Below are 27,403 nucleotides of genomic sequence, written 5' to 3'. Positions count from 1 at the left end.
ATGTTAAACAAACAAACTTAAAAAAAAAACATCAACATAAGCATTGACACTGAACTTTACTACTTTACAATTTGTTCTAATAAATTAAACTTTTTTCTATGGCAATGCTTGATATCCATCTTTTTAGTATTTTTTTTATAAATACTAAGTAGTAAATTTGACCATTTTATAATGCAGAAATAGCAAAAATTGAGATCAAATATTTGTTTTGGTTTTATGACAAAAGATCAAACATGTAGAAAGAAAATGAATGTATACATATATATATATTTATATGTATACATTTATAAATTCATATAAAAACGTCTAAGAAACAGTTGCCTCAAAATATTTATTTCAAGAGTTATCCCAATTATGAGTCATCATTACTCTTGTTATTTTTGTTAAATATAAAATCAAATCTAAAAACCTTTTGAAACCTTTATGTTAAATTCTTAATGAAAACTGTACTAATGGGGGGGTCGGTGTCATTTTTACAGTAATGACAAACATACGGTGAGTTCAGAAGCTAAATCCATCTTTCCAGACTGTTAGACCATTTTAAATACATATATTTAACCTAAAGATCTAATCTGCGCTTTGATCAGGTTAATATAGGGCATGACAAATCATTTTTAAAATTAAGCAAGATTTAAAAGGAATATTTTTGGGTCAAATAATGACATTGAAGTTTGTTTTTTGAGTAAGTTTTAATGATTTTATTGATGTTGTTTATATTGTTGATTTACATCGTTTGATTTAAAGCAACAACTTTTTTTTTTTTCAAACTTTGTTTTGGAATAGAAACTGAAAAAACGTTTGAGTTTTGGTGATGTTGTGAATCTGAAAGGGAATCAGTCCAGAAATCTGGCAAAAATGAAACATGCAGCTCTTTTCAGACTTAAAACTGTTTTCTTGTATCGAAAAAGAACAACATTCACATCCAATGGTGAATTTATGCTGAGATATATATATATATATATATATATATATATATATATATATATATATATATATATATATATATATATATATATATATATATATATATATATATATAGTTTCTTTGTTAAAGTTTCACTTTTCAAGAAGTAGTTCATGTTTTTTACTTTATGTAAGTTTTCCTGCTCAGTGTTTTTAGGTCAGTGGTTTATCAGTGCTTGTTAATTCATGAGAAACTCTCGCCGGCTTTTACGCACCAGTTGGATGAAGCTCTGTCCTACTTAAAACTGTTTGTGGTTGTCATCGTTTGACCGTAAATGAAAGGAACTGGAAATAAGAATTTGTTGCGTAATTTGAGCTTTAGCTAAACCAAAAAAAAAATTCCTCAATGCCGAGAAAATTCCTTCAAGTTGTTTTTTTACAATTCACACGTTCTTAGTTTCCATCTGGAGAAATTTGAGCTCAGCCTCCATATTGGTCTACAGATTTGTGACCTTAAGTCACCTTCACTAACTATCAAACACTGTCTGCTAGACTCCCCCCCACAAACACAACAAAGCATCATTTATTCCTAAGTCCATAAGTGATGATCTGTGGCATTAGAGCGATGTTCCTGTAGTCACTCAAGGCAAATGCAAAACACACACAGGTGTCCTTTTGAACTGACATAGTAGCATTAACAGATAACATTTGATGCTACAGGACACACTCATGTGCAATGATGAAATAGTGAGATTTGCATCAGGATATCTCTTTGTACAGTTGTTGGCACATCACAGTACTAACGTGAGACCAAATATACTCCACGTTTCTCTCTTTTTTTTTTTTTTTATTAAAACAACCGAATTGTCTCCTCTGGTTTTGCAGACCACCAAACGCAGATTAATCTCCCTTTCTGTCTCCCACCTCTCTCTATACACTCCGTTTGACAAATTGCCACAGTAATGTTGCCATTTTGTGCACACCACACTTCCTTCTGCTTATTGGTTTCAGATAAAACGGCAATATTTCCATTTGTCTATTTCCGCTCGTAGATGCTGCGACCTTGCAAATGCCACACACACTCTCACACACACACACGTGAGTGTAGGGTTGAACGCAATGAGACACACACCATCTCCTTCTCCTGGTCGTTAATAACGCACCCATGGCAATTCTCAGGCCAGTTACCCATACGCAACCCATTCATCACGCGGTACAACTAGCATATGATCGCAATAAATATGCTCTAGATAGGTGTGTTGCAGTCGGGAGAGCACACCCACAAACTGAGAGCAGAAGGGCAAATATGATGAAAATCAGATAAGCTGAAGCTGATTGATGTTACAATGAAATACATCAGTCTTGAAAATCACTGGTCGAACCGACCATAGGGAACCTAGGGAAAATCTAATCTGGAACGCAGTTTCAGAAAAGACACACACAAAAAAAGTTCCTTTTTGTGTGACAGGGAAACAGCCAACATGAGCAGATGGTAACTTTCAGCTTTTTCTGAGAACCAGGCTTGTTGGTGTTTCTCTGTGGTGCTGCCCTGACCTCTACTGGCCAAAACATAGAACTACAAGTAAAAACAACTGGTCAGGTCCAGTCATCTGCTGATTTTTCTTTTGATCAAATCCAGTCTTTAGGATGGATTAAACTAATTATGATAATGATATACCAAATGTAATGACAAAATCTGATAATGATAAATATAGTTATATAATGATAATAATGCTGATATTTCAGGTAAAATAAATGTAAAACGTTAAGTAAACCATAACATGGTTAATTTCCTCCCACTCCTTTTCAAGCAATTAATTAAACTCCTTTTGACAAACTTAATAGTTAACGGTTTTAGTGTGTCATGTACTGTAAGAGCTAATATGTCTATTTATGATTAAGAGTAATTATAATTGATCATCGGTATTGTAGTGATGAGCCCGGTGGAGTGATATGTAGTCCAAAAGTGCGTTGCTTTTTAAAGTTAACCACATATTCTTTTTCCTTAACCAGAGAGCAACACTGGAGGGGTCAAAGCCTCTAGAGCATCAGGTTGCAGACCCCTGTTCTCAATGTTCATAGATGATGGGAAATGCATTGTGGTACACCTCAGGTTCAGACGTGATGCTTAAAAGTAGCTTGAGGAATTTCAAACAACTAAATGGACTGTTCAAAATAACCATTACACTTTGACAATATTTCTTCTCTTATGGGGAATTGAAGTACTTCACATTGGACTGCAGACGGTGTTAATGACTTCCTTTCTCACTTCAACCTGTAAACTTAACCACTCTGCAGTTTCATCGACAACTATGATTACTCCCAAACTTACCAGCACTATTTTCTATGGTTTTCGTCAAAGCATTTAATGAATGAACGACGGGTGACACACTTGTCCAGCTTTAATGGGTGAAAGGCAAGACAGCTTGTAAAATGTTGTCCCACTTGTGGATGACGTGGTACTCTGTGCGCCCTTCTGTCGACGACGAGCATTTTTTTAAATCGGGTTTAGTTTCTCACAAGCAGTTTAAGCAAAAGCAGGTTGGACTACTTTGGGAATCACAATAAAGGTCAGTAGGTCACTTTAAAAAAATAATTTTCCTTTGTGTTGCAGCTGTAGAATGTGCTTTTGTAATCACAGTGGTTAGATGTAATTTTCAAATCAAATCAATTGTTTGATTTGATTGCAGCTCTAGAATGTGCTTTTATAATCACAGTAGTTAGATGTAATGTCCAAATCAAATCAAAATGGTTTGATTTGATTTGATTGCAGCTCTCATTTTATAATCACAGTAGTTGGATGTAGATTTTGTCTGTTTTGTCTTCTTGAAATCTCTATTTGATTAGCCTGAGCTCCAGTATCTAAATTGACAGACTTATGCTCGTCATTTATCTGCCTATCGTTTCTTCCCTTATCAGATACTTTCTTTGCCATCTGCATGAAGTTCTTCTCAATAGCTGTGTGTTTAAGGTACTCTGAGCTGTATTTTCAAATGGCACAATGCTTATCGGTTTGGGATTTATTAGTATTATACATATGGGCCAAGCATCCTCAAACTTTCATGGTGGTTGTATGAATGTATTGTTTTCAACAAGGTTTTATTGAGTCTACTACAATGGGAGGAGGGCAAGTCTTGGTCCCCCAGTAACGGTACCCACCCCAGATGAAACACAGGGTTGTGTAAGGAAGAGATCTTGTGTACAAACCACCTTTGTGAATCAGTGAAAAGCTGATTCACCCCCCCCCCTTTCTTTTAGAAACACTTCTACAAAGCAGGCCAGGGAGAACATTTGAAAGTGCCAGCAAGCAACTGTAGAGTAAAAAAATAAAAAGTTAGAGCCTGACACCATCAGGTTCCAACTTCAAGGTTTTTTCAAAATATTCAAATACATTTCAGGTTGTCCTCAACTATTAATCATCAAAATCACAAGGAAAATGTTTAAATATAGTTTATATTTTAATGCATGTGTAATAATTTCATAAGAATTTTGTTTTTTGAAATGATGTAGAAAATAATTGAACTTTTTCCTTAATATTCTAGTTTTTTTTTGTTAGCTGCACCAGCATATCAAGCAAATAAAGGCTCATACAGATGGCATCAAATCATTTGTCTTTTACTTTTTAAAAACTTCAAATTTAAAGAAAAAAATAGATTAATTTAAAATGTTTTTATTAATTAAATATTTTACAGAACAGATCCTCCTCCTTTGTGTATTTGTGTACTAAAACTAAAGTTATTTCATCTGATTTTAGACAGCAGCTCCATTTACTTCATCAGATAGTTTTAAGATTATGATTGTAAATTTGGCTCATACTTAAGTTGATGCTTAAAAACAACATATTAGATAACAATAAGATGCTTTTAAAAAAAAGGAGGTCCTTCAAAATAAATACTTTGAAGCTCAGCATTTGTAATTCAGTTCCAGATTTTGCCGTTTTTGCGTAGGACTGAAAAGCTTTCTGTGTTCAGCTTCACAGTTTTTTAGGTTTTAGGTTCGGGGTAGGGATGGGGGGGGCGTGTCAGTGGGCATGATCCGAGCTAGAAATGTTTTGTACCAAGGAAGCTGAATCCAGTCCCAGCAGTGTGCCCAAGTACGACTGCTCTCGAGGGTCCAAAATCTGCTCGGGCCTAACCGGGTGAACAATGTTGGCGGGCTGAGGGGTGAGGGTGTACTTCTCCAAAAAGGCCAGGTCTGTGGTGGCTTGGTAGCCAGAGTTTTGCTGCTGTGCCTGAGCCGGGATGCTGACCACACTGTACGACGAGGAGGAGAGAGCTGAGGCCCTGTGAGCGTGCGCGTCTCCCTGCGCCGCCCCTGCCACGGACACGGGGACTAAAGTGACGGGTATGCAGACATTTGAAGGGGTGCTCTGAAGAGACGCCTTTGGTTCACTTTCGTAACCCTTAGAGGGTTCCTGGAAAGGAGCGGAGGCGGGTTTGTCCATGCCGACCGGCTGCTCCGTAAAGCGGGCGATGTGTACGTGGTCGACGTGGTACTTGAGTTTGTCTTTTCTCTTGAAGGTGGCGCTACAGTGGGGGCAGTTAAAGGGCCGGGCGTCTGAGTGAATCACCATGTGCTTCGTCAGCGTCTTCTTGATGCGAAATGTCTGATGACATTCTGGACATCTGTGGGGTTTCTCACCTAAAACACAACATTTCTGCTTTGAAAACTCTTTCTTCATGTATCCAGGAAACTTACAGTATTTCATCTGGAAGAAGTGAACAGAACAATGACATCATCCAAAGGACTTTTCTTTTCTTATTTCCAAGGCATTTTAAACATCCAGTTAAAGCTTACCAATTATTGATTAAAAATATATATATTTTAATTCTTATCGGATTTCATCAAATTTGGTTAAATCATTTGAGCTAAAATCCAAACAATAATTATTTTATCCCATTTACAGTAAGATCTGCTCAAAGGGTGCTGCTGTCTGACATACAGTCAACCTGATGACAAGTCTTCCTTGATTTACATTTAAATTAACCCTTGAGCTGTCCTAGGCACTTTAATATTGGGAGTTGGGTCATCTAGACCCACTAGACAGTGCTCTGAACCTTTTTTCTTCAATGATTTGTGATCTTCACTGGTGTCCATGGATTACATGAAATCTTTCTACCTTTATCCACCTTTGTCATGGTAGGGAGAACACGTCAATGTAAGGGTGGGGTCATCTGGACCCCATAGGATAGCACAAGGGTTAAATGACCATTTTATGAGTTTATTATTTCATATGAAATTTTTTTTCTAAGGAATAATCATTCAAGGCATTATTGGATATTTTTGCTGCCGTTTTTTGAGAAGAATGACACATTATTGTGCTAGGAAAGCAAAATAAATCAAAATATGAAAAAAAAAACAGAGATTAATAGACTAATTCAGATTTTTTAGCAGATTTTTTCTGGATTTACTTCTCAGCTTCTAGCTTTCCCACTACAACTCCCAGCTATCGTCTTCCCATTAACTTTTACCAGCTCACTGCTTACAATTTAAAGATTATTAAAAAAGAAAAAGGTAGTTTTAATGTAATGCTGTTTTCTTACCAGAATGGGTTCTGAAGTGCATCTCTAGACTGGACTTTCCTTTAAATTCTTTCTTACAGACCTCGCACTGGTGCACTGCAGTTTTATACCTGAATTCAAAAGGACGGTGTTTTACATATTACAGCTACAATATGTCATAAAATACCACCAAACACAAGAGCCTGTGCGACATACTTTTGCCAAACCTTTTCTCCCAAATGAACACTTTTGTAGTGAACCGTCAGATGATCGTGACGCCGGAAACATTTCCCGCATTCTTCACATTGGTGTGTTTTCTCCCCTATACAGAACATGAATACCATTGAAGCAATATAGAGCAGTTATTTCTTCACTGAAGTGGAGCATATGCAAAGCAGTGCTACTAGAAGTCAGTTCAAGTCAGGTTTCTTTTAATATTTTTCTAGACAGTTAAAATTCAAATCACCAATTTTTAATTCATTAATTCATTCTTAATTATTTCATTCATCTTCTAATCTGTTTTGTCCCTTTCGGGGTCACGGGGCTGCTGGAGCCTATCCCAGCCACTTGTGGGCGAAGGCAGGGGACACCCTGGACAGGTCGCCAGTCTGTCGCAGGGCCACAAATGCCTTAAATAGTGTCAAATTAAACATAATTCTGCCATTAAAGAGAAATATAAAGATCAAATATAAGTTGTTTTGGCTCATTTGCTTCTGATATTATTCCTTTTTGCATGTAAATACTGAAACATGTTTCCAGTCACATCTAAAAGTAGGTCGATCTTTGCTGAACCTTTGTAAAAAGATGGTTTTAGAACACACAAGAGGTGCGTCTACTCTCCTTTTGTGTTTATGGACCCTTAACACATAGTCTGCTGCTTACCAGAGTGAATTTTTTGATGTTTTGTTAAATGGTCGTGACGTATGAACGTCTTTCCACACTCGTTGCACTCGTAGCGCTTGTCGTCACGGTGCACTCTCAGATGCAGCCTGGCCAAATGCAAAAGACATGAACTTCCATCCGTGCCTCTATTATGGAAAAAGCGTTCCAACTGCCTAATGAGCTTAATACCTGTACGAGCTGCTGTGACGAAAACTTTGACCACAAATACTACAGAAGTGAGGTTTTTCTCCTGTGTGGATCCTCAGGTGTTCCCGTAAGGTCGTCCTGCAAGTAAAGAATACAAGCATTTGTCTCAAAAAAGCTTTTAAAACATCTGCTTCCATTCAGAGAGACAGATGGAATTAAAAAAAATACCTTTCTCTTACTGATTTCCCACAAATAAAGCAGGTCCATTTTCGTGTCCCTCCATGTGTGCACTCGATGTGCCTCTTTTTGTTTCCTGAATCGTTAAACTGGCGCCCACAGATCTCACATGGAAACGGACCTGGGAGTGGCACAAAAACTTTCTTTAATTACTGCATTTAAATACTTACCGTAAATTCCGGACTATAAAGCGCACCCAATTACAAGCCGCACCCACCCATTTTCACGTGATTAACTACTTTTATACATACACAAACCGCGTCAGAGTACAAGCCGCAGGCATTAGACGACATTGTCATCCTGACAGATCATGAACTGATTCCTAGAGTAAGTGTAATTCGTTGGCACACCGTGGGTGGAGCCAGCTTTGCCTCTGGCTCATGTATTTGAGTACACCTACATCTGCCAAAGCATGGACCTCTATTCTGTTCACAAGTTCCTCAGTTATGGTTTTTTTATTTCATTTTATTTTTTTAGTTTTTTTTACTTTTTGACAATCTAGGTATCATACATAAAATTACAAACAGTAACCATATAATCAACATTACATCCCTCAGTTATGATGAGGAAATTTACATCCGCGATTCCCCATTTCCCATGAGTCTTAGGGGCTAAAGGCGGGGCCAACGCCCGGCTCGCCAAACTGTTGTACGTGTTTAAGAATGAGCAAGTATCAGCAGTGCATGGAGGGGTGAACGGGAACAGCTATCCTTCCGCTTGTGTCGCGGCAGGGTTATGGGAGTAACAGGGCTGGTTAAAAAACACACCAGTAAAATAAAGCAGCGGCGACTGAAAAGCGCGCGCCTCAGTGCGGCGCGTGCGTCAGAAGTTTCCTTCCACAACAAACACTGTTGCTCCGCAGACGCCTCTGCGCTCGCCTCCGCCCCACAGCTCTATGTGAACGAGCAGCAGGAATACATGTCTCCAGCTCACACGGAGGCTGTGAGCTTTTCAAAGCAAAATTCCGCTCAGTCCTTAGAAACCGTAAAAACGATCACGTCGATTTGTGTTTCCAGTCGTGTCCCGACAAAATAAAGGCTGATGTTATTCCCACATATTTACGTGCAGCCAGCAGAGTCACTATGACTCAGAGGTAAATTCACTCCTGAGCATGCGCTGTTCTCTCCGTCACGCAGCTTACCGGCTTTTCCAAACCCGTTGGTGATGGTGGATTTTTTTACGCTGCTTTTAACGATTGCTTTTAACTTGAAAGCTTCATCATATTGTAGCGGCGATCACGTGCACGTTGGGTCTAATGGCACCAAAGGATTCTGGGATGCGGCCGGGCATGCGTGTTTCGTTTTGTTGAACCATGACTGAAGTGTCTAAGACCTGAAGTCAAGTCCATGCTGTTTGGCTGCTTAGAGGTGTGTTGAAAAATAAATGCCTTGTGCTTGGTGTTAGATAGAGAATTCAAACCATTCACTGAGTCCGAAAGTACATACATGGCGGCCGCTAATTAACTCCATAAATTAGCCGCGTCACTGAATAAGCCGCAAGGCTGTAAGCGCAGGAAAAAAGTAGCGGCTTATAGTCCGGAAATTACGGTATAAATAAAGAACTTGTGAACTAAAGCAGTGCAGCAAATCTACATTAGAATGGCATAAACAATAAAAAAAAAAGCTACAGAATATCAAGCTCAACTGAATTGAAAGGCTGTGGTGGGACAACAACAGTCGAGGCTTTATGTCTGCAAAGATCTATAACCATCACTGCTGGGGTGATATTTCTCACCTAAGTGAAACTTTTCCTGGTGCTTCAGCCTTGCAAACCTGGACTTGAAGTATTCATCACAGAAGGAGCATTTAAAGGGCCGGTCCTGGGTGTGCAGGATCATGTGCTCCTGCAGATGAGGCTTCCGGCTGAAGGTCTTTGAGCAGACCTGTGTCAGACAGACAGCGGGACATTTGCAGACATCAGATATTGCTTTGATTAAATTCAGTGTAAAGGACTAACTTTAGAACCAATTTTGGCAACATTTCCCAGGGCAGAGTGGATCCTTCATGAAAACGTCACAAAAAACTGAACGTTTGAATCATGTTTACTGGAAAAGAAGACGGCCGAAGGTGTTTCAAGAATTCAGGCAGGAAGGAGCACAACTTTGTGTTTTTGGAAGTTGCCGATCAAGTGCGAGCTACTATGTGAAAACACAATGACCACAGCAGTGGTGAAATCTGAAGTTTTGTCGTCAAATTACTTTACTTGACTTGATGTTGATAAACCAAAGTTCTGCACGATGACCTCATGATGCCAACAACAGAAATTCTGATTTCTGCTAATACAACACACTTTCAAATGTTATTTGGGAAACTAAATTTTGCTAAATATCTTTTTTAATTTATTTTGAATGTAAAAACAGTCACTGATAGTCCCAACATGGTTTCTATTCTCTCACTGCGTACGATCTCTTTAAAATTTGACTTATAGAAGTATATTCAGTAAATGCAATGTGCATAAATAGAAAAAAAATAGCACAATGAGCATTACAAGGGATTTTTAAACTGAAACAAGTCCTTACAGAACATTCCCAGCTTGCACTTTTCCTCTTCCTCTTGTTCAAAAACTCTTGAGTGCAGTCCGGATGAAACCTGGATAGAAGGAGGAGGACAAAAACACTAGATCTGCTCAGCTAATGCCTTCAAATTTAGCAAAACTGTGTCTGCTGTTTTCTTTTATCCAAAAGACTTTGGCTTGAAAGGTGGTGACACTCCGGCGCCACCATGAGGCCAGAGACTAGAACATCATCAAAGACCTCTGATGAATGGATTTCTGAGCAGGATTCACCCCGCATCAGGCCATGTCCTCTTAAACACCTATTCTGATGACAACCGTGTTTTTAACAGGTTCTTGTGGCTTTTTTCTTATGATGGAAGACATATATTAAGAAAACTAAGCTCAAAAATGCATTTCTGAGTCTTTCTTTGCTATTTGTGATGTACAGCACACAGGTACAGCACCGTCCACAACTCAGAGGCAAATTTCTAATCAAGTCCTGCCGCTTTGCAGAAACTATGTCCCAGACAACAACACAGGTTTTTGGATTTGGCCTAAAAACAGCATCATCATAATGGAAATACCTCTAGGAACAATTTCACAATGGATCCAAAGATAAATCTAAGTGTGTCTGTAAATAATAAAACACATAAATTATCCAGGTGGGGCCAAATGGATGCTATTCAAATTACATTCTTGCAAGTAGAGATAACAATACATTTGCTTTTACAGGATATATAATCAATTAAGTCTGTTGGCAGATGTTTCCTATAGTACAAAAGAGGGCATCAGGTTTACCACTTTGACATTTATTGATGTAGTTTATGCCCAATAACAAATAATTAAAAGTAATTATTGACTGCCTGATAGATTTTCCTACAAACTGCTATATGGCTCTAATTGGATTAGCCATACCAAACAGCAGCAGGAAGTGATGGACATTAAACAAAATCTACAAATAGGCTTCACATATAATTGTTGTTCTAAATTTAGAATAGGATGGCTTGGAAGTTTACGATGCTCCTGATCACGCTGCAAAAGTCCAAATCCCCCCTTTGACGCGTGACGTGATAAGAATCGACTCACCTCCGGACGTGCTTTGCCAGCGTTTTCTTGCTGGCGTGGAGTTTGTTGCAGAAGGGACACTTGTGCTCCTTCTTTGGGAAGGAAGCATCACTGGTGTGCTTCTTCTTATGGACGTTCAGGTTGGATTTGGTGGAGTAGCACTGGAGGCAGATGTCACACTGGAATGGCTTCTCCCCTGTGTGCACTCTGGTGTGACTCTCATATTTACCTTCAAGAAAAAAATAGAACTTTAAAGAAAAAAAGGAACTTATTGTTTTCTTTCAGTGAAACAACCTTTTCTCTTGAAAAAAACAAAACGTGTCTTTGAGCATCATGCTCTAAAGAACGTATCTTGGAAAAATACATAATATTTGTAGTTAGCAACTAGGTATAATGCTCTATAAGGACAAGTTCAGTAATGACAAACTTTGTGGTCATGTGACTACCATGGCTTATATTTTCCCCGTTTGAAACCAGGTAGGAACCTCTTGCGTCTATTGTTTGAACCATTGACTGTTTATGACAACTGGACAGGGCGAGTGTGAACTCGCACACAGAAAACGTCTTACTTCCGAATCCAACGAAAAGAAGTCAACTCAGTCGCCATTCTTTTCGTGATACGTACGCCGCCATGTCGGAGCCAGACGACACAAGTAAGCAGTGACTGCTCCCAGTCGGTTTGGGTCAACGTTGCCTTGTCAACCTTGGCTCACCATTCAAGAGTGAGCTTGTTAAAAGGCCACACCCCCTTCCATTTGAAAGCGGGCTCTGTCAATCAAACGTTTCAAACATTTGATGTGAGACCACATACTTTCATCCAGGCATGTGATTGGACATTTTATGACTCGACTAACTTGCACTACTGAAATAATGTCACAAAAAATAAGGGCTTCCCAAGCAAGAATGGTTATTCTGACCCATAGAATGACTGAGTAATAGGTGTTTATTTCTCAATAGAAGTCTACCGGATTTGGCGTCTTGGAGTCAGTGGGTACTTCCTGTTAGGAGCACAAGGGGGGGGGTAAGGGGCCACTATGTCCAGTTCTCATAATACAGTCAATGGTTTGAAGACACCCCAAACACTGGAGAGAGATTATAGCAAGCCATCAGTAGATGAATTTCTATATCAAACTTGAAACACAATTCACTTGCAGAAAATCCTGCACTGTAAATTCAATAACAGAGGTGACAAAAAAAGTGGTGGAGTGTGGGGCCTCATGGGGGTAAACTCATTTGGCTCCTCTTTTTTTTTTTTTTTTTAATCAACCTGAAGCGTGGCTGGTCCCCACCTGCGCGGTCAAACGTCTTGTCACATTTGGGGCACTTGAGCGTCTTCTTGTTGGAGGTCTGGATGATGACTGGATCAAGCCCCTCAGGATATGCCGATGTGCGGTTAGAGCTTCCCGCTGCAGACACGAGCCCTCCTGGCTCCTCCACAGCCTGGAGGCTTCTGTTTGCGTCATTTACCTCATCAATGCTCTTCTGAGCAACATTTCCAGAGTTCATCTCCCTCTGCATGTCATCTTCTCCATCCTCGTGGATTTCGTCGCTCCCCCGGGTTTGTTCGGAGCTCTCATTCCCAACCAGCAGCAGCGTCGAGCTCTCCAACACCAGGTCTTCTTCTACTCGTTCTTCATCTTCCCGCCTTGGTGTTGCACTTTTTTCTTTTTCTTCAGACGTTGTGATGGAGGACTTTATGTTGTCTCTTTTATATTTGGTGGGTGCTCTTCTCCTTCGAGCTGATCTTCGAGTGGTCACCCCTTTCTCTTCTGCTTTTTGTGCATCCTCAGCTGGGGCCACAATTGCACAAGGAGCCAAACTGCTCTCCAAGGAGGTGTCAGTGTGAAACTGTTGGTTGAAAAAAGCATTTTTTTCTTCAGGTGGGCACTGAACGTTGGTGTCAGTTCCTGTGGAGTCACTGGAAATAACTGCCTTCCCAGAGATCTCCATCATCTCAGCTTGAGTATGAATCACTCCGACAGAGTTGGTCCCTCTTTCTTCACAGACCAGCCTCAGTACATCCATCATGTTCAGAAACCGGGCTGCCTCAGTGAGGGCAGGCAGATCTGCTTCAGCCACAACACACTCCGCAGTGTACAGGAACCCCAGCAGAAGCTGGAAAACTGAATCCTCCACGTGGTCCAAAGTCACCTGAGCCGTCGCAGCAGAGCTCTTTGACAGTTCTGCGTGGAAGTAGCTGCTGCCATGAGCCAACACCACCTTGTGGGCGCTGTAAACCTTCCCACCCACCACCACGGAGACATCGCAGAACTTCTGCCGGGTCCGGTCCTCGTTCAAAAACTTCAGGAGGCTGTGGCTGTGATGGGGCATGGCGAGGTGTCTGTCTTGTGGCGGTAACGGGTATGAAGTGTGGGCGTTTGTCCCGTCAGAGGATGGGTCCACTGGGAGGTTAATGCTGCTCATCCTGCCACACTTGGTTGGGACGGGGCGATGGCTTTTTCATAACTTGAGCATTTGAAATGCAGCAATAAATTAACCCTAAAAAGCAGAGATAAAAAACTTTATTGACAATTTTGTCAACTGGTTAATTTCAAAGACTCCAAACACAAATCTATTTAAAATGTAGCACATTTTGGATATTAGCACAACAAGGAGATTTTATTTTAAGTTTTTTTTCCAACCGAAACACAAAGAGACTAGATGACGGTCGTGCATTAAAAACCGTTTTCAATTTTTCTAAATAAAAAGAAAAAGAGCTTAACAACATTAAACAAAGCAGACCGTTTCCTAATCAGCCCATCTGTTAAAAGCTCCAAATTTGCACCCCACCTTAAGGACCCCTAACGTCTGACGGGCGAGCCCCCCCACCGAGGAGAGTGTTGACAAACGACCTCTTACCATTCCACCACCATTTAACAACCCGTTATCGTCACGTGACGGGCATGTTCTTACCCAAAACGCACGTGAGGCCATCACATAGTTATTTTTTTTCCAACGTTATCAAAACATACCGACGAAACAAAAGGAGGAAAAACAATTTCCTGAATATCTGCAACGCCCCACCGGACAGGCTGGACACAGAAATAAGCTCCCCGGTGATTGGCTCCCGAGTTCCTACAACGCTCCTGCTCATTGGCCTAAAGCTAAAATCAGAGAAAAAAAACAACAACAATATCTTAAGAAAGAATAATTGATTGAACACTAGATTATTCATTATCAGATAGAATAATAGGTTTTGCATATTTTAATTGGTTGTTCTTGAAATATGTACAATAATACACAACAAATAAACCACGGTGATGGAGTATAACTTCAAAATGCAACAAATTCAGACTTCCGCAGATTTCCTAGCGCTGCTGCATCTTGGGAAATGTAGTCAAAAGTATTTTCCAGCTGTGTCTGTACGATTTTAGACTTTTGAGTTTTGAAACTATGCTGATTTTTTTCCTAATTATTTTTCAACTCAAATAATAATCATGTCATTTAATTGTTATCTTGCTGTTGTGTTACTTTGTGCAAGTTAAAAAATACAAAACTGTAAAACACAAAAAGTGACATGAAGCATCTCTAGCAAGAGGAACAAGAGGTCACAGGTGGCTGTGAAATACGTTTCTTTGCTTTAAGGTATTTATTAACAACTATTACTTCACACTGAAAAAAACAAAGATATTGATCATTGATAAAATGAGATTGAACATATTTTACATAAGTAATAAAATAAAAGTTCTTACAAAAAAGACAACATAACAAGATATTATGGAAGCGTAGGGCCAACAAAATATATTTTTTTATCCCAATGCTAAATATGAGTTGCCTACATGACCAAAAATAGGAAGTTTATAAAGTGTTGTCTCACTATACTCTTACTGTTGACTATATCAACAAGTGATTGAATATGCTTTTTTGTTGGTCCATCCCAACTTATGAATATGAAACTTGGTTATTCTAATACTCAAAGACAGGAAAACCCTTTTCTCTTTTAGATGTTTCTTTAAAGATAGAATTAAAATGTTGCTCGGATTTTGATTAATCTAATTGCACAAACTGCCTCCTCATTTAATACTGCATTTATACATCAATGATACAGTTATGATAACCTGGTGGAATATATAAAGGATTTTTAAACCATGCTGCTCCAACATATAACTGTCACTACACTACCCAATTAATGTAGTGAAAAGACAAATGTAAAATGGTTTTTCTTTCTTTGCCCAACTAAATGATATTTTCAATAATTTGTCACGGCCATGTAACATATAAATTCTGGCACTAAAAGTAGTAAAAACGTAAACTGAACAGGCACAGAGTACACTGTGTCCTTAAATTGTGTACTTGAATGATGTAAACTGTATAATTTAAATATACTGTTTATCTCATTCAAAGATTGCCATGTGGTGCAGCTTTACAGTAACTTAATCTGCAGTCCATATGTGTGTGCACGTGTCTGTGTTTACATGTGTTTCGGGCAGCGCAAGGCTGACTGCATTCCAGTTTTTTCTCTGCTGGACACAGATTTTTTTTTATGATCATCTGTGCATAATTTATAAAAAGTTGCTTACATATAAGCATTTCTCAATTCAATCTGATAAAAACTTAAAGTTGCTTAAATTAGCCTCCTGTCCACACGCTCCTCTCCCTCCCCCAGCATGTTTAAGACAGCCTAAGTGCATTAGCTTAAGCCCTCTTGTCTAGCGTGCATCTGAACACTGCAGTCAACGCGTGCATGAACTGAGGAGCAGAGGTGAAGATGAACCTGTGCATGCAAGTGTCCTCCACCTGCGTTTCATGCAAAATGTTATGAAGTATATGCGAGCAGGAGGACTTTCCCAAGAAAATGTTCAGGTTTAGCATCCAGGTGTGGGCGCTCGGTCTGCTGTATGCAGGTAACTGTTGGATTATATATCTGTACTGTACAAATATTTGTTTGCAATAGTTTTTGTCCACTTCAAGAACACTATTAGTGGTTGCAGTTTATTTCTTTATTTGTTATTTTAGCATCTAGTTTTTGCATTTAATAAAATCTTTTGAGCGTGTAACCCTTGTGCTATCCTAGGCACTTTAACATTGGGAGTTGGGTCATCTAGACCCACTAGACAGTGCGCTGAACCTTTTTTCTTTAATGATTTGTGATTTTCGCTGGTGTCCATGGATTACATGAAATCTTTCCACCTTTATCCACCTTTGTCATGGTAGAGAGAACACGTCAATGTAAGGGTGGGGTCATCTAAGATAGCACAAGGGATAATAGTGCATACTTTGGTGGAGTAAAACAAATATTGCATTTATCTTGTTGGCTTCAGAATCTAGCAATGCATTTGAATTTTTCCCTCACAGGCTCTCTGTCTGCTGAGGAGATCGGTGCATGTGAACTGCAGCCCTGCCAGAATGGTGGTGTCTGTGAGATCTACAATGGTGGCCACAGATGTCGTTGCTCCCAGCAGAGCCAATATGGGCGCTTGTACGGCGGGGAGAACTGTACGGTTGCACTCTCTGGCTGTGATGCAAGCAAGTGTGAGAATGGAGGAGTTTGTTCTCCCCTGCTTATAAATGACCAGCACACGTACACCTGCATTTGCCCTCCTGGCTACGTGGGCCTCAAATGCCAGATTTCGACAGTGTTCTCCTTTGAGTCCAGAGGTCACATGTATGTTGAGACGCAGCATCTGGATCCAGAGGCTCCTCTAAATGTGACATTCAGTTTTAGGACAGACAGGCCGGCTGGCACACTCTTCCAGCGAAGAGTGGACAACCTGCTCCTCAGCATTAGAATAATAGATGGACTTCTCTGCCTCCTCAGCCAAAGGGTCCAAGGCTCCAGCACCCTGGTTCAAAAACTCCCAGATTATTTGTCCAACGGGATGTGGCACACTGTGGAAGCCTCCCTGGGTGGCGTGGTCAGTCTGATACGGCTGTTGTGCAGCGAGGAGAGCTGCCCCAGAGATTCCAGCGCTGAAGTCCAGCCACTTGACGAAGCTACAGCCCTCCCTGACCTGGGAACCGCTCGTCAGAGCCTCTTCATTGGAGCGGTTGGGCTGAACTGGGCTCTAGACAGAGGAGTGGAAGATTCCCCTCCGGCTTTTCTGGGCTGCCTCAGAAACGTCTTTGTGGACTCACATCTGGTACTGCCTGCCACGGGACCAAAAGACTCAGACGCCCACACAAACGTCACTGTGGGGTGCAGCGACAGAGACAAATGCGATGATAGTCCGTGTCAAAACAGAGGCCGCTGCGTGAGCCAGGGCTGGAGGAGGTACGTCTGTGAATGCCACAGGCCTTATGAAGGAGACAACTGTGAGGAGGGTAAGTCACAACATCACATAAAACTGACCAGTTATAGTTCAACAGATTTGCCAAATACAGCCAAAGAGGAGAATAACCTGAAAAGACGATAGGAATTCATTCTAAAAGGGTAATTAAAAGAAAACTAAATTTTGTTTCAATTTATTTCAATTTTTATAATAGTTTTACGGTTGATAGAAAATAATGTCTTTTGCAGATCTAGGTGAATAAGCTCCCTTCCTTTCGTAGGGAGTTGGATGCACTGAACAAACTTGAAATTAATCTGAAAGAAATAATTAATATTTTACTTAGGGGCCTCAAGAAGAAATCCTCAAATTTTTTTTAAATTCATATCTCCTCAGAGAAATTATTAAATTAAATCCTCAGAGTGAGAAGTAAAACAAAAGTACCGTATGCAGTTTTGTAGATTTCTTTAAATAGAGCAGATAAAGGTTTTAGCAGCCTCTGGAAACACCCTGACTTTTGCATGTTCACCTTGACCGGTGACATCACTGAGTTCAGCCTCGCTCATGTCCTGCTGGATGTCTCAGTTAAAGCTCTGAGGAAAGGCCACGGAGCAGGATAAAGTGAGTTAACGTTAAACTGCAGTCGTTAAAGGAGCTTATGGAGCCAGCAGAAATAGCTCAAAGTCCAGCCAAAGACAATTCTAAAAGTATTCAGCAACACCTGCAGCAAGGATTAAAGAAACGTGAGTTTCCCAGGTTCACATGAGGGGTTCCTTGTTTTTACCAGATTACAATATATTATGGATTTGTCATCCATGATATTTGGTTTCTGCTTAATAAGCATAAACATACTTCAAAGATAAGAAATAATAAAAAAAAACTAAAATTTCCATTTACAACTGTATACCAAGTGTAAATCAGACAACTGATTGTTCTTTTCTACAATTGCTTTGCAGGAATTTGTGAAGCATTTAAAAAATAAATTATATTTCAAGTTCAATTTTGGGATTTTAAGGATGATTTTGAGTTGACGGAAGCTTTTACTCACCCCAAACATTTTCATCCCACTTTTAATAAAATTAGTTTTTGTTTTTTTTTTAAACTGGTGTCCTTCTCCAGCCTCGTTCAAAGTATTTTAGTAATTATCACCTAACGTTTCACAGCTTTGTTTTTATCTGGTATCTTTCAAAGAATTTCATTTGCTTTTTTTGGAAACAAAATGTTTGACGACAACAACAACAAAAAAGTCAAGGGATAAATTAGTTCTCTGTCAAAGTAAGAAATCATCAAAACACTTGGCAAAGTACAAAGTTGGTCGTTTGTTAGATCTACACAAAATCACCAAAAAGATGGTTTTATGGAGGCAGATATCTGGAGGTGTATTTATTGAAGCTTCTTCTGAAAATGACAAATCTGGACGCCCGGAGCCCGGAGTTGGACGTGGTGACCTGGCCAGCGGCGGTTTATGGCCGCTCTTATGACATGGATGCATGAATGAGTGTGAATGAATGAAGAAAATATGAAATGCTCCACATAGGTAGGAGCCTTATCTAGATTTGACTCAACATCTGGTGCATCTAAATAGATTACACCATTACTGCAAAAACCAGCCCCTTAGAAATAAGTCAAAACATCTTACCGCATTGGCTCATTTTCTTATCCATTAGCTAAGCAAACAGAAAGAAGCTGAGAGCTTTTTGTGAACTGTTGTAGAGTTTTAAATCTTTTTGTTGTGCTTGAGAGGGATATATACTTCTTTAGTATTTGAAATAAAGCTATATTTCTTATATGCTTTAGACAGAACAGAGAGCATAGAAAGGGACGTGATGGGGAGTGGGGTTGTTGGGTGTCGTTGGGTAAACATGGACAGTTGGGGCAAAAATTAAGAAGAAAAACAACAACAAATTTATAAAAAGTAACCACAAACAATCTGTATGGTTTTGTTGTTCCCACATACATTGTCACACCTTCCACAGATGTCCATCGGGAAGCTTGTTGAGCACGGCTTTACAGCTTGATAAAGGTGATGTGTTCATTCAGCGCGATGTGGCTTCAGCCAACACTGTGAAAAGTAGGAAAGTCTGGTTTGGAGCCCATAATATCTCTTTGATTGAGCACAAACTAACCTCAACTCCATGAAGAACTTCATGTTACACCACGACACTGCAGTAACACACGCAGAGCGAGCCCCACCAAATATAAGTGCCACGCATGTTCATTATAGGCTCAGTTGACTGCATGCAGGACTGGCCCATGGGAAAGCCAGGGTTCAATTCCTAGGGGGCACGATGAGTTTTCCTACTGGAAAACAGCAGTTAACTAATCCATATAATCAAATTTTTTGACCGATTTGTGTAAAATATTAATATATTACTGTATTTAACATTGTTACCAGCTAATATTATACTGGGTATTTTGGGGGGGATATCTAAAGAAAAAGCCTGAGTTTGTCCAAAGAATCAAGTCAACAAGTTCTGTCTTCATCATTTTCTTTAGATTTAAAAAAAAAATGTGATAATGTTCATTCTTATAGAGTACATCACTGCTCGGTTTGGGAACCAAGACCTCAAGAGCTATGCTGTCTTTTCATTGGACGAGGAGCCCGAGGACACGCTGGTCATATCGTTGTTCATGCGCTCCAGACAGTTAAATGGGCTTCTCCTTACTCTGGCGAACAGCACCAGTCAGTACCTCCGCCTCTGGCTGGAGAAGGGCCGACTCAAAATTCAGGTGAACAACTTTGAGACCCTCACGGGTCAGAGTCCAGTCAGTGATGGCCACTTCCACCTGGTCACTGTGAAGCTGGAAGGAACCACAGCCAGTGTGTCTCAGTCAACCCAAACCCAGGGCTCTGTGGTCACCAGACAAATCCATACTCACTCTGGAGATAAGGTTTTTGTTGGAGGGCTACCAGACCCAAGAGGTTCTGCATCTTTTGGGGGCTACTTCAAGGGATGCATCCAGGATCTCAGGATAAACAGCAGACGACTGCAATTCTACCCAATAGCTTCTAAAGTGGAGTCTTACAACCTGGAGGAGCTGGTTGATGTTGCAGAGGGATGCAGCAGCAACAACGCATGTGCTGTGAGTTGCAGTTCTTAACTAGAAACGTATATTTTGTCCTGTGCAAACATCCTTGCAGAATGAACTTGAGGACGGATGTCTGCTGTCCCCCCAATCCCCCCCCTCCCCCAAATCAGGTCAATCCCTGCCTCAATGGGGGGGAGTGTTACTCTATGTGGGATGATTTCATCTGCAGCTGTCCACCCAACACCGCAGGCCAGCGCTGTGAGGAGGTCAAATGGTGCGAGCTGTCTCCATGTCCTGCCTCTGCTCTTTGCCAGCCCCTCCCTCAGGGTTTTGAGTGTAAGTATCCAGGAACCCGCGCCTCTTCGTACTCCATTATTGTTTTAATGTCTGAAAAACAAATACCTGTAAATGGATTTAAAATGTTCTGTACATGTTCCATGTACAGCGTTTTATGGTCACAAATAATTTCCGAAATTCAATAAAAACAAAACGTTTTTCATTTTAATGGCTGTGGCTAATTACAGGAGGGAACAGAGATGAGGCAGGGATCCCAACATTTAATTACTCTAAGACGTTATAATCAAATTAGGACGTCCACCACAAATGTACGTGGTTGTTAATAAAGGTGTGTCTTCCTGAAGAGACCACATGTTCACCACCAGAAAAGGAGGCCCTGACAAAGACAGTCAATGAAAGATCTGATCCCTTCTGTTTTTCTATGCAAACTGTCAGATTTATACAAGAGGGGTTTTTTCTAACCCCTTTAGTGTATTAAAGCAGGTGTATCTTACAGGATCACATGATACCCAGAGAATGTCACAAATAATATATTGTTTTAGACATGATGTTAAACTACTATCATCCAACTATGATCAAACCAAACCCTGGTTCTACTAACTGAGTTCATGATCAATAAATATGCCTTTTGAATTCATCTAATCTCTTAAGTTTGAGAAAAACAAGCCCAAAAATGCTTTATTCTCACAAAAACTGAAGGTTCTCCTTTTTCAGGTGGTTTTGAAGATTAGTCACAGCATTTGGACGTAAAATGTTCTTTCTTGAGACATATCACCACTGATCCAAGTGGCTTCATTACTCATTTATGCTGAGTTATATGACTAAGCAAACAAATACATTCAGGGTTTGAAGATCCACTATGATGAAAATTCTGTTTTGGGTGTTATAAACATTTCATTGTACCATTTTTCTAAAGATGGAGGGAAAATATCAAGAAAATTAAGCTCAAAATTGCATTTCTGAGTATTTATTCAAATTGATCAGGAGCAGATGAAAAAGAGCGTGTAAACAGATGGGTGATGGGAATTGGGGTCCCACCCACACTTCAGAATGGAATTTCTAACAAACTACTCTATAGAAACTATATCCTAGTACCGGTAAATGGCACTGTTTTTTTTTCTCCTAAAAACAACATAATCATAGTTAAAAGACCAGTGGGAACGCTTTTACAATAAACCAAATATGATTGGAGTGGAACTTTAAAATTGCTGGCCTACCATAAATTTAAATGTATTAAATGGGTAGCTGAGAAAAACAACTGAACTATTCTGAAAAACATTTTCGTTCTTTGGCGTTGAAAGCCGGAAATCTATTTGAAAGCATCTGCTCCACTGTAAAAGACTGACATTTTTGAGACCCTTTAATGTTACTTGTTTAAAAATTGAAAGAAAATTAAAGTTTAAATCAAATATTGCTGTTAATTAAAAAAAAATAAAAAAAATAAAAGTAGAATTAAAAGCAACATATTTTGAAGAGCCCGATGTTTTTGAATTCTCGAAAGATTTTTAAATTTGCTTTAAATAACTTAATATAAAAATAAATCATAAAAGGTACCAAAAGATTTTAGCAGAATGGCACTGAAACTGGACCTTGTCATTTCTCATAGGTAAAACTAAGTTGATGTTGATTTAGGTAAAAAGTTAAAAAGTCCATCTTTCCATCTTCTTTCACTCATCTGAAGCTATGGACACACTGGGCACAAGACGCACACTCAAGAACGCGTTAAAAACAGGTTCTTTTAGTCAAAGCACTTAGTTCGTTTCTATAGACTTTTCTTTCGAAGAGGTTGAGGTTGAGGTTGAACGAGCGTTGCAGAGGGCGTTGTGAACGCAGCTTCACTTTTAACAAGCAAGTGCAATTGATGGCTTGAAAAAGTATGACTCCAAAAAGATCTTTTGAACTGTGTGAATGCTGACTCAGCACTTTCACAAACAATTGTCTCAGAACTCTGAAAGGTTGAGCTCATGAAAAAATCTTTTGCTTCTTTTTTTTTTAGGTTTGTCCAATGCTACATTTCGGACGGACAGCAGAGTTTTGCACTACAGCAGCGTTGGTCAGATCAGTCACAGTCTTGTAAACATCACCCTCAGCTTCCGGACCAGGCAGACCTCTGCTACCCTACTCCATGCACAAAAAGGCTCAGATTACCTGACTGTTTCTCTAATGAACTCCTACTTAGTCATGGAGCTCCAGGTTGAGGCTGACAAAGTGACAGTTCAAAGCTTGGCTCCACTCAGTGACAGAGACTGGCATTTTGTGGAGATAAGTATGAAGAACCAGACGGTTTCTTCCAGGTGGACTTTGGCTGTAGATAAAGGCAAAGAGGTTTCCAGTATGGCCAAAACAGCTGTAGAAGTTCTAGACTTTCTCAAAGAAGGTGCAAACATTTTTCTAGGGGGACTTAACCTGGACTCTGGGGTGAGCTTGTCTGGCTGTTTGGGTCCAGTGAAAATCGGGGGTCTTCTTCTCCCCTTTTACCCGGAAACAGAGCTAAACTTCCCCAGGCCTCAGGAGGAGCAGTTTGTGAGGAGGAACCCCAATGCTGCTGCTCAATACGGCTGCTGGGGCAAAAGTGTGTGTGCGCCAAACCCCTGCCACAACGGGGGCTTGTGCGAGGACCTGTTCGACCTGCACGAGTGTGAGTGTCCGCCCGAGTGGACGGGTCCTGTGTGTCAAAACCTCACTGACAGCTGCAACTCCAGCCCCTGTGTCTTTGGAAACTGCACCAGCCTGGACGGGAGATTCAAGTGTGAGTGTGAGCTGGGCTTCACTGGTGAGCGGTGTGAGGTGGAGGTGGACATGTGCGAGGTCAACAGCTGCAGCCACGGCGCCACATGCCTCCGAGGCTTCCAGCGCTACACCTGCCTCTGTCCCAGGGACATGACGGGCCAATACTGCGAGTGAGTTCCCCACTCCTGAGATGACTCGTAAAGGGTCAAATGAGGATCAGTTATGAATGAACAAAAAACCAGATTTTAAATTTAAAAATTTTAAACAGTTTTAAGCTCATAAGTACTCATTGTAAATATTAAAATAAAAATTACAATTTGAAAGTTGATTTAAAAAAAACTATAGGCCTAAGTCTGTTTCCAAATGAAAGATAATGTTAATTTGTACCAGTTACTGGTTTGTTTTGTCAATTTTTCTTTTATCACTTCTGTCCAAGTCTTCAGTTTACCTTGTAAATTTAGACAATTGACTGTATGTGGAGAACTGGACTGAGCGAAACCTTCACTCCTGTTTTCCAAACAGGAAGTACCTGCTGGATCCAAGAAGCCAAAATCCCATTGGCTTCTATTGAGAATTAAAGAGCTATTTCTCTGTCATTCTTTCGGTCAGAATAACCAATCTTGCTCTGATGCCTTTTTCTTAACATCTTCTTGCTAATCCTCACTTTTTTTAATATATTTTTTTCTTTTTTGCAAGTTATTCAAGTTATAAACTGGCCATTCAGATGCCTCAGTAAAAGCATGTGGTGCCCGCCGGCCCCCACCTTGAACGTTTGATTGACAGATTCTCCCGAGCTGCTTTCAGTGGAAGGGGTGCGGACCTTGAACAAGCTTACTCATGACTGGCGACAGTAGTTGCCATCAAAAACATTGACTCAGACCGACTCGGACCAATCACTGTTTTCTGGCTCCAACATGTCGGACGTCTGCATCGTGGAGGAAAGGCGACTGAATGGGCTTCATTTCGCTGGAGCCGGAGGTCCGTTTTTCTCTATGGTTGATGTCCCACTCACTCAGTCCAGTTCTTTGTATACAGTCAATGATTCAGACTTTTCATTTTTGGTATTACGCCAACATTTATGTGGGGGTCAGGCTTTGAGCCCACTGGCTACCAGGACATGACTGACAGTGGGTGAGAGAGGTTCTGGTGGCGTCATTTCCGCTACAAAACAGATGAAAATAGAAAGCAGTAGCTTTTACAAATACCTGTAAACATTATCTATCATTTGAAAACAGTTTTTGGTTTATTTATTTTTTTATTCAAGTTTCCCACTAAGTTTTTTTTAATCAAATGTTCAATACTTCTTTAAAGTATATGCATTTTTTGAAATTAGCAGTTTTATTTTAAAACTTAATTCGTTTTCAAATTTACTTTTTCCCCCCAAATTTGTGACATTTCTTTCAAGTTTAAAACTGTTTTCAAATGTTCGATTTATTTCTTTAAATTTCAATGTCTTTTTTTCCAAACTGACAATCTGGTTTTTCCATCACTTCAAGCTGATCTTGATTTGATCCCAGTGACTCACACATGAAAAATAGAAGAAAAAAAGGATGTTTTAATGATCAAACTCGTCTGTTGTAGAGAGAAAGTTCCTGAAATTCCGTGGTACATTGAGACAGCTCCGTAAGTTTCTCGGAAAAAAAAAAACAAAAGAAGAAGCAAAACCAAGATATTTACAGGGGATAATGGCCTTGTTGTTTCTTCAGACTTCCTCAGTTGCCCTTATCTATGTGTACGGGGACGAGGTGGAACTACAGCTGCTTTAATGGAGGAAACTGCTCTGAAGTCAACAACAGCTGCTCCTGCCTGCCGGGTTTCACAGGACAATGGTAAGAAATGGACATTGACATGTCATATTTCTACCCACACAACCAGTCTCCACTGAAAGATCTAGATCAGGGGTCTGCAATCATGAAGACTTTAAGAGCTATTTGGGTCAAATTTTCACTCACCTCAGCCCAGTGGGAGCCCCAAAGTCTTATTAGAAAAATGCGGCACTGCTTTGTATTTATAATGTTGTCACTATTATGATGAAAAGGAACCTGTTTTTGGCATGAAAAAAATCTAAACATATAGAAATTTAAATGTGAAATAGTTTCTAAGTTTTGTCAGTTTTTTAGGCATAAATTCGTAACCCCAACTAACCAAAATTAAACCAGAGCTAACTAAGTTACCCTCAACATTTTTTATTTCATTTTAAGGCACACTTTAAACCCTTTGATTATTTTAAAAATGGAAAATCCACTTTATAATCTGGCGCACCTCAGCGCTCAGAGACTTTGATCAACTACAGAGCCTTCTATTTGGTTTCTCTGCCAGTGTTTCGGGCTGTGAGATTCGGTTGTCTTCAGAATCTGTGGTTTCTGCTTTGTCTGTGCAGGTGTGAGAAAGATGTGGATGAATGTGCCTCAGATCCATGTATGAATGGAGGCTTCTGCATCAACTACGTCAACAGCTTTAAGTGCATCTGTGACATGAACTATTCAGGAGTTTACTGCCAAATGGACGTCAGCGACTTCTACATGTATCTGTTCTTGGGCCTGTGGCAGAACCTCTTCCAGCTCGTGTCCTACCTGGTGATTCGCCTCGACGACGAACCAGAAATTGAGTGGGGATTCAACATGAATGATTAGACAGATTCTATGTTTGTCTCAAACTGTACAGCTATTGGAAAAAAACAGTTTTTACTGGCAGGTACAGTAAACACATATTAAGAATTCTAGTTTTACTTGGTTTTTGGGAGTATATGCAGGGCCAGAGACTCATATTGTATATCCTAAACTTGAAAAAAAAAAGGCTAACGTCACAGAAGTTTGACTTATAAAGACTATATACCAAATATTTTGATTGCAAAAAGGACATAATCTTTATATTAAAGGAGTTTAATATAAGAAACTGTACTTGAGAGTTTTTGAGATCCAGATCTTGATGGATTGGAGCCTTTTTCCATGTCTAGGAGGAGAGGCGTTTTCTGTCATCCTGGAGACACACGATGGAATGCTGCAGCCGGTCAAACACCGGCTATTGCTGCAGCAAATCAGCAAGCAGATGAGCCAGATGATGGAGAGTCACAGAACGGAAATTGGGCGGGTTCTTCCTAAAAACTAACATAATCCCCTCTGTCTTGAAAGCTCCGATACTGGAAAGGAGGTACATGAGAGTGGCATCTTTAGCAAACTAATTTGACAGATCTTAGTCCAAACATTTAGGTGTACAGAGGAGAGACAACACAAATGTCTTAGGATGACAGAAAGTCCACGATCCACCAGTAGCCTGCTGCGTTTGTCAATGTAAAGTCTTTGTTTGTACTTATTTCATTTCAATTTTACAAAGATTTACATCAAGAACTACTTTTGATTACTCTTTATTTTTATGAAGAAAAGTCCAACCCCAAATAAACATTGAGCCTTTGAGCAGAAACACTTCACGTCATGTGATCTCCGAGTAGACGTGAAGGATTTTTGACGAGTCCTTTTCCTTCTGTCAGAGAAAATCCTGCTGGATATGTTTCAAGGTTCAGTGTCAGACTGACCACATCTCATTTGACTTAACATTATCACAGCATACAGAGATACTGCAAAATAAGCCCATATCATCACACCTCCACCACCGTGCCTGACAATTGGCTATGATTATATGTGTAGAGTGCAACAACTCTCTTGATCTTGTCTATTAAAAAAATGAGCTGTAATATTATACTATTTTTTTAACATAAGGAGCATAAACATGAATATTTAGCAGGCTAACTGAGACTTGTTTGGTCTGAGATCTTGCAGCTTCTTGCTTTTATTAAACAGCCTCTAAACTGATGCACTGCACAAAAAGATCAACTTTTATTTTTCCCTGCTTTGCATTGTGTTGTCATGAGAGGGCCTCTTATTTGCTGATGATCAGTTTGTATTTGATCATCTG

General features: G+C 39.9%; 2 protein-coding genes across 5 annotated transcripts; one reads left to right on the top strand and one right to left on the bottom strand.

The window, feature by feature from the left end:
• Positions 1-3,287: 3,287 nt before the first annotated feature.
• Positions 3,288-14,320, bottom strand: zbtb41 (zinc finger and BTB domain containing 41). Of its 4 annotated transcripts, none has more exons than XM_020710872.3 (11): positions 14,201-14,320; positions 12,518-13,727; positions 11,250-11,457; positions 10,189-10,258; positions 9,405-9,552; positions 7,662-7,791; positions 7,476-7,571; positions 7,287-7,393; positions 6,621-6,726; positions 6,447-6,535; positions 3,288-5,544 (listed from the first exon to the last, which is right to left on the bottom strand). In XM_020710872.3, the coding sequence occupies exons 2-11, from the start codon at positions 13,650-13,652 to the stop codon at positions 4,925-4,927; spliced, it is 2,709 nt and encodes a 902-aa protein (XP_020566531.1). In that variant the 5' UTR covers positions 13,653-13,727; positions 14,201-14,320; the 3' UTR covers positions 3,288-4,924. The 4 variants fall into 4 exon arrangements, with proteins under 4 accessions (XP_020566531.1, XP_004079013.1, XP_011484708.1 ...); XM_004078965.5 differs by having other exon boundaries at positions 14,142-14,278; XM_011486406.4 differs by having other exon boundaries at positions 14,088-14,263.
• A 1,563-nt stretch (positions 14,321-15,883) lies between these two features.
• Positions 15,884-27,301, top strand: LOC101167238 (protein crumbs homolog 1-like). The gene is made up of 8 exons (XM_011486447.4): positions 15,884-16,072; positions 16,524-17,489; positions 19,968-20,518; positions 20,635-20,800; positions 22,758-23,661; positions 25,073-25,114; positions 25,198-25,320; positions 25,872-27,301. Exons 1-8 carry the CDS (start codon positions 16,024-16,026, stop codon positions 26,122-26,124), a joined length of 3,054 nt encoding a protein of 1,017 aa, XP_011484749.2. The 5' UTR covers positions 15,884-16,023; the 3' UTR covers positions 26,125-27,301.
• Positions 27,302-27,403: the final 102 nt, after the last annotated feature.

Source organism: Oryzias latipes, chromosome 17 (assembly GCF_053564925.1).
Source record: "Oryzias latipes strain Hd-rR chromosome 17, Olatipes_Hd-rR_3.1".
In the NCBI taxonomy this organism is placed as follows: Eukaryota; Metazoa; Chordata; class Actinopteri; order Beloniformes; family Adrianichthyidae; genus Oryzias; species Oryzias latipes.
Note: the sequence above shows the minus strand (reverse complement) of the source record. Positions and strands in the feature narration are given on the sequence as shown.